Here is a 14,789-nt window from a genome sequence, read left to right on the forward strand (position 1 = left end):
AAAATTCCTTTCTGAGTCCTCCGACAGTCCCCGCCCCTCTTTTTGGGGTTTATGTACTCTACTGCTATGCTACCAAACTGAGTTGAGGATGCTGGAAGCAGGGAGGTATTGACTGAGGGGACCGCCCCCTAGGGGTGTGATATGCTAAAAGCTTTTATATTAACAAATCTTGTTGCCTAGCTACTCCTGCGGAGCAAAGGTCAATTCCCATTGGTGAAGATTATGAAGGGGCGGCGACTGTTGGAGGACTCAGAGAAAGGAATTTTACGGTAAGATTTTACAAAAATTCCGTTTTTTATACCCAAGGTGGTCTCGTCTTTCAACCTCAATGAGGATATCGTGTTACCTTCGCTTTGTGCGAAGCCCAAGCATCCCAAGGAAGTGGCCTTGCATTCCTTGGATGTGGTCCGGGCGATCAGGGTTTGCCTATTTGCCACGGAGTCTGTTAGGAAGTCTGATTCCCTGTTTGTTCATCCTGAGGGACCTCGGAAGGGCTCAGCTGCGTCCACGGCAACCATTTCTAAGTGGATCTGACAGACTGTTGTTCAGGCCTAATTAATCTAAGGGTCAGGTTCCTCCTTTCCCTGTGAAGGCCCATTCCAATAGAATCGTCAGTGCCTCAGGCTCAGGTGTGCAAAGCGGCGACCTGGTCGTCTGTACACACTTTCACAATTGATGTACTGGCATCCTCGGATGCTTCCTTTTGGCCACAAGGTTTTGAATGCAGCTGTGGTTTGAAGAGACATTTGTATAATTTTTTTTTTCTGTCTCTTCCTGGGGTGTTTCTTTGTTCTGGGTTTGCTCCAGTTTTGGGCTTGTTGCCCTGTTGGGCTCATGTTCTTTCCTGGCCCGGTTGTTTTCGTTACCTTTTTTTTTAGGTTGGTTGCGTTGTCCCACCCCTCACATCTGCACTGCTTTGGGACATCCCACTAGTGAAGGCTGAATGGATTGGTGGTGACTGTCAGAGGACGTAACAGAAAATAGAATTTTTGTAAGCACTTGCCTTATAATTCTTTTCTCTGAGTCCTCTGTCAGGTGCCGCCCCCGTCCCTCTGGTTTTTGGATCTGGAGGTTAGCTTTCCGGTACTGCTTGCTACAAACTGAGGAACAGTGATATCTGGTTCAGGGTAATGGCTGAGGGATGGCCCCCTAGAGGTGTGTCCTAGGTATAAAAAGTTTATTAACCTTTTAAACTGCCTAGCTTGCTCCTGCAGAGGGCGCCATTACCCACTAGTGAAGGCTGAATGGATGGGCGGCGACTGTCAGGACTCGGAGAAAATAATCTTTACGGTAAGTTCTTACAAAATATATATTTGTATGGATAGATGGATAGATATCAATACAGTATTTCTTATGACAGAAGTATTTTATCCACATCCATAACACCACTAATACACTTAAGAGGGCAGTGCAGATAAGCCTCCAATATAAGACTGGTTCAAGATCTGTTGGATATCAGTTGTAAAGGGGGTAGATTGGTATCCTTTGTATCAGGCAGACTCCCTCCACCTTGTATAAATTGGAAGGAGAAGATCTCTTAGACTCCAGCGATCCTTGAGGGCAGTATATGTATATGGCTATACTTTATAGTGCTGACTCCTGGGTATTTCTCTATCCTTTGGGTGATGCATGTGGAGCAAGTGCATCCTGATGGGGTGGTAAAACTGGTGGGGTTCCTCCCTCTCTGCTGCAAGTTGTGGGATGCTCTGTTTGCTGGCAACGTGTTTACTTGTGCTTTCCAAAGTAAACTTTCTTTTCTGTTTAAAATGGTAACTTTATCCCCCCCCCCTTCTTCTTTTTTTTTTTTTTTTTTTTTTTGTAGGACTTGACAAAATGATGGTGGATAAGGATGGGCAAGTTACAGTTACCAATGATGGAGCAACAATTCTTAGTATGATGGATGTTGATCATCAAATAGCCAAACTCATGGTTGAACTATCGAAATCTCAAGATGATGAAATTGGAGATGGGACCACTGGAGTTGTTGGTAAGACTGAAGACTGCATCTGTGGCAGAAAACAGCATTTTTATGTACTTTAATTGCTGCTTTTAATTGTACATGAAGAATGTGGTAGAGAAATGGGAGAAAAATTGTCCTCTGACAGTCGCCGCCCACTTATAAAGTCTTCACAATTGGGTATTGACCCTCTCCGCAGGATCAAGCTAGGCAGTAACTTTAATACAAACAAACTTTAACAGACACACCTACAGGGGGCCGTCCCTCTCGCCAATATCCCACAGCCAGTACCACTCTAATCCAGTTTTCTTGCTGCCTAGCATCAGGAGTAGGCTAGGTTTTCCCTGCTGGGACCTAGTGTCTCTGTTTTTTCTTTGTTTTCTTTCTGAAAAGTTTTTTTTCTCTTACGTCCTCGGACAGTCGCCGCCCACTCATTCAGTCTTCACCAATGGGTATTGACCTCTTATCCATAGGAGCAAGCTAGGCATAAGACTTGTTAGAAACAAAGCAATTTGCATACACACCTGTAGGGACTGTCCCACTGGTCCAATACCCCCCTGCTATCAGCATTCCCAACTCAGTTTCTCTTCTGCCTAGTTAGGAGTAAGATAGGCAGGCTATCCCTGTGCTGGGGCTACAGTCTCAGCCTTTCTTCTGTTTTTTATTACTTTTATATTTTATGCAAAAGTGTTCTTGCACTACTAGCTTTTTATTTGTTCCTGCGCTTAGTTAGTTGGATCTTCGGAAGACTACGGCGTTTGCGGAGCTGGGAGTCGGGCTGGTCGTCCTGGTGCCCCAGGGACAGAGGATCTTATGGAATCCCAGCCCGCCATCGAGTGTTTAGCAGGCTATGCGTACGCGCTGGCCTCGCAAATGACCTGTCCCAGTCCTCGGGGAGGAAAGCCTGCGAGGTGGCCACCTCGCTTGGGCGCCTCAACCGCGCTTCCGTGCGTTGCTAGAGTCCTGCTTGGCTGACAGCACCCCCGCCACCTGGGGTGGGAGGCTTCCAGTCGTAGAGAGGCACCCACGCAATCATGGTATGGTGAGTACATTCTGTGTGGGGCCTCTGTCTGGGGATGACAGTCTGCTAGGTCTGTTCTCCCCTCGTGTCTGGGGCTCACATTCCTCCCCTTGCTTCACTGTGGGCACTTCAGTGGCCATTTTAATTGGTAGTGTACCAAGTGCCCTTTGGGCGCCATCTTGTGTGTGGCGCTCTGTTTTTGTACATGTCAGCCTTCGAGGCGATACCGTTTGCACAGTTCCACACACGATCTCTCCAAGCGGAGATGCTAGCCAGGTGGGACAGGCTTCCTCAATCCTTGGGAAAAGAGGATATCTTTGAGTCGCCAAGCCAGAGATGAAATTCTGTGGTGGCTCCAGTCTCCGGCTATGACGGGAGGGGAATCCTTCCGACCGTTGTGGACGGTGATAACCATGGACGGTGATCACCACGGACCCCAGCCTATCGGGCTGGGGTGGCGTTCTGGGCACTTTCTGCCCAGGGCACTTGGTCGGAGGAAGAATCCTCCCTGCCCATAAACATCTTGGAACTTCGAGCGATCAGACTGTGCTTACTCCATTGGTCGGATCATCTTCGGGGCCGTCCTGTGCGGGTGCAAATGGACAACGCCACTGCGGTGGCTTACATCAATCACCAAGGGGGCACCAGGAGTGCCCGGGCTGCCCAGGAAGTGACCAAGATTCTGTCTTGGGCCGAGACACACGTTTCACAGTTCACATTCCGGGTGTGGAGAATTGGCAGGCCGATTATCTGAGCCGCCAGACCCTGGACCAGGGGGAATGGTCCCTACACTCGGAGGTGTTTCAGATGCTGTGTGCGCGATGGGGATCCCCGGATGTGGATCTGTTCGCATCCCGGCTAAACAACAAGGTGGGAAGGTTCTTGGCAAGAATGCGCAATCCTCTTACAGATGCCTCGGGTGCGCTGGTTGTGCCTTGGAATCAGTATCGCCTGATGTATGCCTCCCCCCCCCCCCCCCCCCCCCCCAAATCAGTTGTCCAGGTTCCTCTGCAGGTTGGTCTCGGAACCGAAGTTGGTGATTCTGGTGGCCCCGGACTGGCCGCGCCGGTCTTGGTACATCATACAACTGGTCGTTGAGCCTCCCTGGTGGCTCCCGTTATGGGACGATCTGCTGTCTCAGGGGCCGATCTTCCATCCTGCTTTACGGTCGCTGGCTTTAACGGTGTGGCTGTTGAAAGCCAAGTCCTGAGAGATCGGGGTCTCTTGTCGGCGGTCATTCCTACCCTGCTTAAGGCTAGGAAGGCCTCGTCCGGTAAGATCTATTACCGTACCTGGAAGGCTTATTTTGCCTGGTGTGAATCCAGGGGCATCCATCCTCGCTCCTTTTCGGTGGCGAGGGTGCTGGCCTTCCTGCAAACTGGTGTGGACCAGCGTTTTGCGCTGACCATGATTGAGGGTCAGTTGTCTGCACTGGCAATCCTTTTCCAGCGCCCCTTGGCGTCAAACTCTTTGATGCGCACCTTTTATTCAAGGTGTGCGTCATTTGGCTCCTCCTAGAAGAGCGCCTTTACCTCCTTGGGACTTGAATTTGGTCCTGTCCGTTTTACAACGGCCTCCCTTTGAGAACATCAGGGAGATTCCTCTGCCTGTGCTGTCCATGAAAGGTTGCCTTTCTGGTAGCGATCACATCTGCCCGTAGAGTGTCGGAGTTGGCGGCTCTGTCTTGCCGCTCCCCTTACCTGGTGATTCATAGGGATAAAGTGGTCTTGCGACCTAACCAATCTTTCCTACCTAAGGTGGTTTGGGATTTTCACCTTAACGAGGATATTATCTTGCCTTCGCTGTGTGCGAATCCTAAGCATCCTAAGGAGTTTGCTTTGCATTTGTTGGATGTAGTCTGGGCGATCGTGGTGTACCTGGCGTCTGAGTCCTTCAGAAAGTCGGATTCCCTTTTTGTCCTTCCCGAGGGCCCTCGGAAGGGTATGGCTGCGTCTGCGGCAACCATTTCAAAATGGATCAGGCAGAAGATTGTACAGGCCTATTCTATTAGGGAACAGGTTCTGCCCTTCCCTGTCAAGGCGCACTCTACCAGAGCGGTGAGTGCGTCATGGGCTTTCCGCCGTCAGGCTTCGGTGGCCCATGTGTGCAAGGCAGCGACTTGGTCGTCCGTGCACACCTTTTCCAAATTCTATAAACTTAGTTTTGCATCAGCAGATGCATCCTTTGGCCGCAAAGTTCTGTGTGTGGCAGTACCTTGAGGGGACCATGGCGTTGGCCGGTCCCCGTCTGTTGGGGTTGTTTTCTCCCTTTTATTTGCTTTCTTGGGTGCTTGCTCCCAGTTGAGCTTTTCTGTTAACCAGAGTTTTTACCTTTCTGCTCAGATAAGGTTCCTTTCTCTGACCTGGGTGCTGCGTTGCCTTTGTGACGGTTGCGCTTCCCACCCCTCATGTCTACACTGCTTTGGGACATCCCATTGGTGAAGACTGAATGAGTGGGCGGCGACTGTCGGACGTAAGAGAAAACTGAATTTTTGTAAAATCTTACCGTAAAATTCCTTTCTCTGAGTCCTCGGACAGTCGCCACCCCTGCCCCTCTTGTGGGGTTCTTTTGGACTTTAACTGCTTGCTACCAAACTGATTTGGGAATGCTGATAGCAGGGGGGTATTAGACCAGTGGGACAGCCCCCTATAGGTGTGTCTATGTAAATTGCTTTGTTTCTAACAAGTCTTATGCCTAGCTTGCTCCTATGGATAAGAGGTCAATACCCATTGGTGAAGACTGAATGAGTGGGTGGCGACTGTCGGGATTCAGAGAGAGGAATTTTACGGTAAGGTTTTTACAAAAATTCATTTTTTTTCTATTAAGAATAGCTTCATTTTTCTCACCTGCTCTATTTAGTCAGGAGGACTACAAGCGTAGGCGGAACGGGGCCTCGTGGAGTCCCAGCCTGCCATCGAGCGTCGTAGGTTATTGGTACGCCCAAGCCTCGCAACGACCGTTCCCCTGGAGACTGGGACGAGCCTGCAAAGTTCCTATCTTCGCTGGGATGTCTCAGTTCTCTGGACTGGTGAGCACTACTACCCCTCTGTCCCTGGGACCATGTTGTGAGGGGGTGTTATGTTGGCCCACTCTGGGGATGGCAGTACATGTCAGTTTTCTGTAATATACGCCCCCTGTGTACTGCTGGTCCTGGAGTGAAAAATCTAATGTTATTTATGGTGGGGTCCCTGTCCTCTCAGTTCTCTGTGACCGCACGAGACCGCGCTGCGGTGGACACGCGTATCAGCTCCGGGAAGGAGACTTTAAATCTTGATTAGTCGGGTAAGCGGGTTTTCTTCGGAACCCGCAAGGCCCAGAAGTCGGGTTAGGTTGTTCCTTGTCCCAAGGAGTTTCACGAAACCGTGAATGACCAATGGCGTCGCATTAAGCATACGCTGGTGGTGCCTAAGAGATGTAAGTACCGCTATCCATTTGCGGATTCTGTTGATTCTCGCTGGCCTGTGGCTCCTAAGGTGGACCATACTGTTTCCAGAGTTAATAAATCCACCTTGATGCCCGTGGAAGACTCTCCGGGCATCTCGCCCCGCAGACAGATTCTTTCCATCAAATCTCTATCTGACTCCCGATCATTTCTGGGATCTCCAAAGGACATTGCAAGATCTTCTTGCCCAGGGGGTCATCGCGCCGGTCCCTCCGCGGGGCAGGTTTCGAGGGTTTTTCTCCAATCTGTTCACGATGCCCAGAAAAGAGGGCAAGGTGCGTCCGATTTTGGATCTAAAATTGCTGAACCGCTTCTTGCGGGTACAGAAGTTACGGATGGAATCCATCCGGTCGGTGGTGGCGTCTCTCAGTCCAGGGGACTTCATGGCCTCCATCGACCTAAAAGATGCGTTTCTGCACATCCCTATTTACGAGGGTCATCGGCGGTATCTTCGCTTCGCAATCGCAGAGGAGCATTATCAGTTTGTGGCGTTGCCCTTCGGTCTCGTTTCAGCTCCAAGGGTATTCACCAAGGTTTTGGCTCCTGTGTTGGCTCTGCTGCGGGTGCAGGGGATTGCGGTCCTTGGTTATCTGGATGATCTCATGTTAAGGTCCAGCTCGAGTGCCACCCTGTTGAGCGATCTGTTGGTCACGGTTCAGATGCTCCAGGCATTCCGGTGGACCATCAATTTTCTGAAGTCTGCTCTGTTCCCTTTGGTTCATCTCCCCTACCTGGGGATGATCCTGGACTCTGCTCAGGCGAAGGTCTTTCTTCCGGAGGACAAACTCCAGACACTGCAGGACGAGATCATGTCCCTCAGGGATGCTGATCTCTCCTCACTTCGGACCTGTATGCGGTCCCTGGGTCTGATGGTGTCGACTTTCGAGGCAGTCCCATTTGTGCAGTTTCACATGAGAACTCTGAAGCAGAGATTCTTGCCAAGTGGGACAGACATCAGTCTTTGGATGGGAGGATTTCTCTAAGCCACCAAGTGAGACCCGATCTTTTGTGATGGATCCAGTCACCGACTCTTGACACAAGGCAAGTCCTTCCGGCCATTATTGTGGACGGTGCTCACCACGGATGCCAGCCCGTTAGGCTGGGGTGGAGTTCTGGGCACGCTTTGTGCCCAGGGGACATGGTCAGAGGGGGAGTCCTCCCTGCCGATAAACGTCTTGGAGCTCCGGGCGATCAAGCTCTGTTCCGTTGGTCGGCTTGACTTCGGGGCTGCCCTGTTCGAGTGCAGACGGACAATGCCACGGCCGTGGTTTACATCAATCAAGGGGGCACCAGGAGTGCCCGAGCGGCCAAGGAAGTGGCCGAGATTCTCTCTTGGGCCGAGTCGCATGTTCCGGCGATTTAAAGCCTTCCACATTCCAGGTGTGGAGAACTGGCAGGCGGACTATCTGAGTCGCCAGACCCTGGACCAGGGAGAAAAGTCCCTACACCCGGAGGTGTTTCACCTTCTGTGTTTCCGGTGGGCGTCTCTGGACGTGGATCTATTCGCGTCCCGTCAACAAAAAGGTGGAAAGGTTCGTAGCTCGAACTCATTCTCTGGCGGACGCGTTAGTGGTGCCTTGGCATCCGTATCGGCTGATATATGCCTTTCTCCCGATTCAAATGTTGTCCAGGTTCCTCCGCAGGTTGGCCTCGGAACGGATGCTGGTGATTCTGGTGGCTCCGGACTGGCAGCGTCGATCTTGGTACGCGGATATCATGCAGATGGTTGTCGAGCCTCCCTGGAGGCTTCCGCTAAGAGACTTTCTTCTGTCTCAAGGGCTGATCTTCCATCCTGCTTTACAGTGGCTGGCTTTGACAGCGTGGCTGTTGAAAGCCAAGTCTTGAGAGACGGGGGTCTCTCGTTGGTTGTCATTCCTACCTTACTGAAGGCTAGGAAAGCTTCTTCTAGGCAGATTTATCATACCTGGAGGGCATATTTTGCCTGGTGTTGCAAGGTTTTCATCCCCACTCCTTTTCAGTGGCGAGGGTTTTGGCTTTCCTGCAGACTGGGGTGGATCAGCGCCTGGCGCTGACCACTATTAAGGGCCAGTTGTCGGCTTTGGCCATTCTTTTTCAGCGTCCCTTGGTGACTAATTCCTTGATTCGCACCTTTATTCAGGGGGTGCGTCATTTGGCTCCCCCGAGGAAGGCTCCCTTTCCTCCCTGGGACCTGAACCTGGTTCTGTCCGTTTTTTACAACGGCCTCATTTTGAGAACATCAGAGAGATCCCTCTGCCTGTGTTGTCACAGAAGGTTGCCTTTCTAGTGGTGATCACTAATTCCGCAAGGTGTGCGTCATTTGGCTCCTCCTAGAAGAGCGCCTTTACCTCCTTGGGACTTGAATTTGGTCCTGTCCGTTTTACAACGGCCTCCCTTTGAGAACATCAGGGAGATTCCTCTGCCTGTGCTGTCATGAAAGGTTGCCTTTCTGGTAGCGATCACATCTGCCCGTAGAGTGTCTGAGTTGGCACCTCTGTCTTGTCGCTCCCCCTATCTGATTGTTCATAAGGATAAAGTGGTCTTGCGACCAAATCAGTCTCTTCTTCCTAACGTGGTTTCGGCTTTCCACCTCAATGAGGATATTGTGTTGCCTTCGCTTTGTGCAAAGCCCAAGCATCCAAAGGAGTTTACTTCGCATTCCTTGGATTTGGTCCGGGCGATCAGAGTTTACCTTTCTGCCATGGACTCTTACAGGAAGTCGGATTGCCTGTTTGTCCTCCCTGAGGGACCTTGGAAGGGTACAGCGGCGTCTGCGGCAACCATTTCCAAATGGATCAGATAGACGATTGTGCAGGCCTATTCGATTTAAGGGTCAGGTTCCTCCTTTCCCTGTCAAGGCGCACTCTACTAGAGCCGTTGCTGGGCTTTTCACCATCAGGCGTCGGTGGCTCAGGTGTGCAAAGCGGCGACCTGGTCGTCTGTACACACCTTTTCTAAGTTTTACAAACTTCATGTGTTGGCATCCTTGGATGCTTCTTTTGGCCGCAAGGTTTTGAGTGCGGCAGTGGTCTTAAGAGACTTGCTATTTTTTCTGTCTCTTCGTCATGGGGTTTGTTTTCCTGAGTTAGTCCCTGTTAAGCTTGGTTGCCCCGTTGGTTCAGTACAGTTTTTTTTCTCCTAACTGGGTGCTGCGTTGCCGATTTTTGAAGGTTGCATCTTCCCACCCCTCACATCTGCACTGCTTTTGGGACGTCCCAAAGACTGTATAAGTGAGCGGCGACTGTCGGCGGACGTAAGAAGAGAAAATAGAATTTTTGTAATATCTTACCATAAAATTCTTTTGAGTCCTCTGACAGTCGCCACCCCTCTTTGGGGTTGACTGTTTTTCATGGACTTCTTGCTATGAAACTGTATTGGAGTGGTACTGGCTGTGGGATATTGGCCAGAGGGACGGCCCCCTGTAGGTGTGTCTATGTTAGTTTGTTTGTATTAACAAAGTTACTGCCTAGCTTGCTCCTGCGCAGAGGGCCAATACCCAATGAAGAATGTATAAGTGGGCGGCGACTGTCAGGACTCTGAGAAAATAATTTTACTGTAAGATCTTACAAAAAATGCTATTTTTCTTTAAAGTGTGTCTAAACTGAAGGACATACAGGTAAACTATTGTCGCTTACTAGTGATAAGGGTGCCAGTTCACACCACAAAAATGCCCTTTAGATTCGTTTTCAGGATGTGTTTCGTCATGCACATTCACCCTTGTTTATAATGCATTCCAGAGTGTTTTTTATGCATTCCAGTTTCTTTTTTATTTTTTTCCTGGTGTGTTTTTTTTTTTTTTTTTTTTTTTTTTTTTTTTCAATGTTCTGGGGTCTTGTGCTTATTTGATATTTTTTTAGTGCTTTCCAGTATGGTCTGTGCAGGTAGAAAGCAGCTTTTTTTTTTTTTTTTTTAAATCTTTTTTCTGTTCCATAAAAAGACACTGGAAGATCACACTACGCTGGTGTGAACAATGCCATTGGAACCCACTTGCCATGCAGAAAATGAAGGCACTGCATGTAGTGTGAACTGGCCATAAATCTGGTGGCTGCAGTCATCTTGCTATTAACACTTCTGTTCCTGGGTGACAACACCCACTAAATATACTGTATCAGTGGAGAAGCAGCATTGTCACCCTATTACTAGTGTTACAGTGCCTTGCGAAAGTATTCGGCCCCCTTGAACTTTTCGACCTCTTGCCACATTTCAGGCTTCAAACATAAAGATATATAAAACTGTAATTTTTTTTTGTGAAGAATCAACAAGTGGGACACAATCGTGAAGTGGAACGAAATTTATTGGCTATTTCAAACTTTTTTTTAACAAATAAAAAAACTGAAAAATTGGGCGTGCAAAATTATTCAGCCCCCTTAAGTTAATACTTGCGCCACCTTTTGCTGCGATTTACAGCTGTAAGTCGCTTGGGGTATGTCTCTATCAGTTTTGCACATCAAGATACTGAAATTTTTGCCCATTCCTCCTTGCAAAACAGCTCGAGCTCAGTGAGGTTGGATGGAGAGCGTTTGAACAGCAGTTTTCAGTTCTTTCCGCAGATTCTCGATTTTGGATTCAGGTCTGGACTTTGACTTGGCCATTCTAACACCTGAATATGTTTATTTGTTAACCTTTTCCATTGTAGATTTTGCTTTTGTTTTGGATCATTGTCTTGTTGGAAGACAAATCTCCGTCCCAGTCTCAGGTCTTTTGCAGACTCCATCAGGTTTTCTTCCAGAATGGTCCTGTATTTGGCTCCATCCATCTTCATCCAGAGTGATCATGGGCCTCTTGGCTGCATCTCTGATCAGTCTTCTGCTTGTATGAGCTGAAAGTTGAGAGGGACGGCCAAGTCTTCGTAGGTTTGCAGTGGTCTGATACTCCCATTTCAATATTATCGCTTGCACAGTGCTCCTTGGGATGTTTAAAGCTTGGGAAATCTTTTTGTATCCAAATCCAGGTTTAAATTTCTCTAACAGTATCTCGGACCTGCCTGGTGCGTTCCTTGTTCTTCATGATGCTCTCTGCGCTTTAAACGGACCTCTGAGACTATCACAGTGCAGGTGCATTTATACGGAGACTTGATTACACACAGGTGGATTCTATTTATTATTAGTCATTTAGGTCAACATTGGATCATTCAGAGATCCTCACTGAACTTCTGGAGAGAGTTTGCTGCACTGAAAGTAAAGGGGCTGAATAATTTTGCACGCCCAATTTTTCAGTTTTTTTATTAACGTTTGAAATATCCAATAAATTTCGTTCCACTTCATGATTGTTTCCCACTTGTTGATTCTGAACAAAAATTTGTTTTATATCTTTGTTTGAAGCCTGAAATGTTGCAAAGTTCAAGGGGGCCGATTACTTTCGCAAGGCACTGTATGCCTGGCACACACGTTAAAGGGTTTTTTTTTTTTAATATTCAACCCAGTGGGTTTAATGAAAAATAACTGAGGAGGTCGCTGTACTTAACTGAGATGTTAGTACAGTCTCCCTGCTGTGCTATTGTGATCTGACCGGGGGGTCGAACCACACAACACCCATCTTCCCTTGCCATAGCACACCGGTCAGTGCTGATCGGAAGCCGATTTGGCTGCTGGTTTTCTAGCATTCTCATTCAACAGAAGCTGGTTGTGCGATCAGCTTCTGTCGGACAAGGAGCTGTACACATGGGCTGAATGTCAGCCGGTTTCTACTTTACTGACTGGTTTTGGCCGCTATTTCGCCTGTGTGTATGTGTGGGGCTTTAAACTACAGAACACTTCACCCAACCCAATATCTCCATACCATAAGAAGCATTCTGCAGTTCAGAGAGAACCTGTGGAGTGCTCAAAAAGTGCTTGAAGCCAACATTGCAGGGTACACTGGACATCATTTGATTTCTGGCAGGTTCAACTGGTATTTTTGCACATATCAAGCAAATGTAACAATTTTGTATTGAACAGACCCCAAAATGGCGCAAAACTATACATTATAAGAAATGAAAGTTGAAGTATAATTAAAGGCAGAGCTTTAAGTTTTTGAGAGGGTTTAGAACACCTGTCAATTTTTTTTGTGGTCTGAGCCCCCATTTGGGAGATTCACCCTCCATTTGTCCTGTTTATCATTATCAAAAGTATCAATAAATCTAAGTTTTAGGTTGACCCTGGAACAGAAATGGAGAGGAAATCTTACAGTGGGAACAGTAGTTCTAGTGACACCCCAGGATTCCCTCACTTTAGAGGGCTTTCCTCTCACTTTGTTTTTGGCTAAGGGAACTGAAGATAGAATCTCCCCTATGGGACATGGCAAAAAAAAAAAAAAAATCCTGACACTGTATATAACCCCCCTCTCCTACTCTATTTATAATGCTAGAAAAAGTTTTGCCTTTTAGTTTTACTTTAATTACAAATCTGACCCTGCTTCTGACTGATCTATAAAGGATATTGTGGCTACTTTACGCTCTCCTGTGATTCTTCCAACCTGTTCACTGACCGCTTTGTGCAAAGCAATCAAACACTAATGGACTGCTGGCACCTTTAGGTTGAAGTTCTACTGTGCGTGGTATAATGTTAAATTGATCTGATGGGCTGCTATTTTTTTTTTTTTTTTTGTTATATTATGTGTGGCAATAGTATTACATTTTTATGTTGTGGGAAGGGAGTGCTGATAAGTGAAAAGCTGCTACCAGGGTGATAAAATAAGAAATGAATAAATAAAATTGGTGCGCTAATTCAAATTGCGATGTGCATATATAAAATATGACAAATTATCTTGTGAACCAACAAACTGGCAATTAAATTATCCACATACAAAGTGTATAGGTGACTTTGACTTAAAAGCCAAAAAACAAAGTATATAAAATTAATAGATAATCAAACAGTCCAAAACTTAAGAGGATATTCTCTTCAATGGTGCTCAGGATTGCTCAAATAGTGGAAGAAAGTCCAAAAGAATCAAGATATAATGGTGATATCCCTCCACCTGGTGAATTTCCTCCTTACCCGGCGGAAAATAGGCAAGTGCAGTAAGTATATATCCTGTGTCATAAAGTAAATATTCACGTGATGTTCACCTCCAACCTTGTATGAAACACCGGTGAAAAAGCAATAATGGCCTCTTACCAAATAAAAGTAAAAGATGAGCTTGACAATCGCTATTCTCTGTCGAAGTCCTATTGGAGGAAACGCGTCAGCAAGGAGGCGTGCCGTCACTACGTCACTCACGGTCCATGCTGCAGCTGGACGCGAGTTCCCTAAGAACATCCTCTCTGCTAGAAGCCTATATTTCAGCCTGTTTTCGTCTCATTAAATGTAAGTGCAAGTCTTTTTATTAGATACTTTTAAAGGATAATGCACTATTAGCCTCCATTTATTTCACATGTACACCGTGGATTGAATATCTATTAGTGGAAAAGCCATCCATTCCCGTTTGGTGGAGAAGGGATCAACACTATTTTCTTAAACAGTGATTGTCAAGCTCATCTTTTATTTGGTAAGAGGCCAACAGGTTGGAGGTGAACATCACGTGGATATATACTTACTGTACTTGCCTATTTTCCGCCGGGTAAGGAGGAAATTCACCAGGTGGAGGGATAATATCACCATTATCTCTTGATTCTTTTGGACTTTGTTCCACACTATATATTTGAGCAATCCTGAGCACCATTGAAGAGAATATCCTCCTCTTATGTTTTGGACTGTTTGATTATTTGATTATCTATTCATTTTATATACTTTGTTTTTTTGGCTTTTAAGTCAGTCACCTTTTACACTTTGTATGTGGATTATTTAATTGCCAGTTTGGTTCACAAGATCATTTTCATATTTTATATGCGCACATCACAATTTGAATTAGCGCACCAATTTTATTTATTCAATAGTATTAAATTACATTAAACTTTCTTCTGTTAAATTTTTTTTTTATTTTTTTTTTTTTTTTTAGTTCTTGCAGGAGCATTACTGGAACAAGCTGAGCAGTTGCTGGATCGTGGTATTCATCCTATAAGAATCTCTGATGGATATGAGCAAGCTGCAAGATTAGCTATTGAGAATTTGGATAAGATCAGTGACAGTTTTCCTGTGGATCCCATTAACATAGAACCTCTTATCCAAACTGCAATGACCACACTTGGCTCAAAAGTGTAAGGCTGTTTTTTGTTTTTTGTTTAAACAAGTCACCTGTGCAAAAGCAAACAAATTTCAGCACACCACCCACCATGTGTGCGCGTTTTGCCCATGCAGGTTGGCTTACAATTATTTTGTATTATATTTAAACTCAAAGTTGCCAAGCAGAGCTTACAAAGGGCTGAGGACTCCTTACACTTACAAAAGCACAGTGACCAAATGCCAAGCAACTGTGCTTGCACGCAGAAGGAGGGGGCATGAGTCGCATGTTAACTATAGCCAAAGTACTGGTTA

The 14,789-nt window shown here is 46.8% G+C and overlaps 1 protein-coding gene across 1 annotated transcript in view; it reads left to right on the forward strand.

Moving 5' to 3' along the window:
• Positions 1 to 14,789, forward strand: part of CCT5 (chaperonin containing TCP1 subunit 5) — a 162,419-nt gene that overhangs the window by 44,539 nt on the left and 103,091 nt on the right. The window contains exons 3-4 of the mRNA XM_082259656.1: positions 1,823 to 1,987; positions 14,314 to 14,512. Coding sequence (XP_082115782.1) covers positions 1,823 to 1,987; positions 14,314 to 14,512 — 364 coding nt within the window. The remainder of the gene's footprint in view (positions 1 to 1,822; positions 1,988 to 14,313; positions 14,513 to 14,789) is intronic.

This window comes from Pelophylax lessonae (genome assembly GCF_965119305.1).
Source record: "Pelophylax lessonae genome assembly, chromosome: 5".
Taxonomy (NCBI): Eukaryota; Metazoa; Chordata; class Amphibia; order Anura; family Ranidae; genus Pelophylax; species Pelophylax lessonae.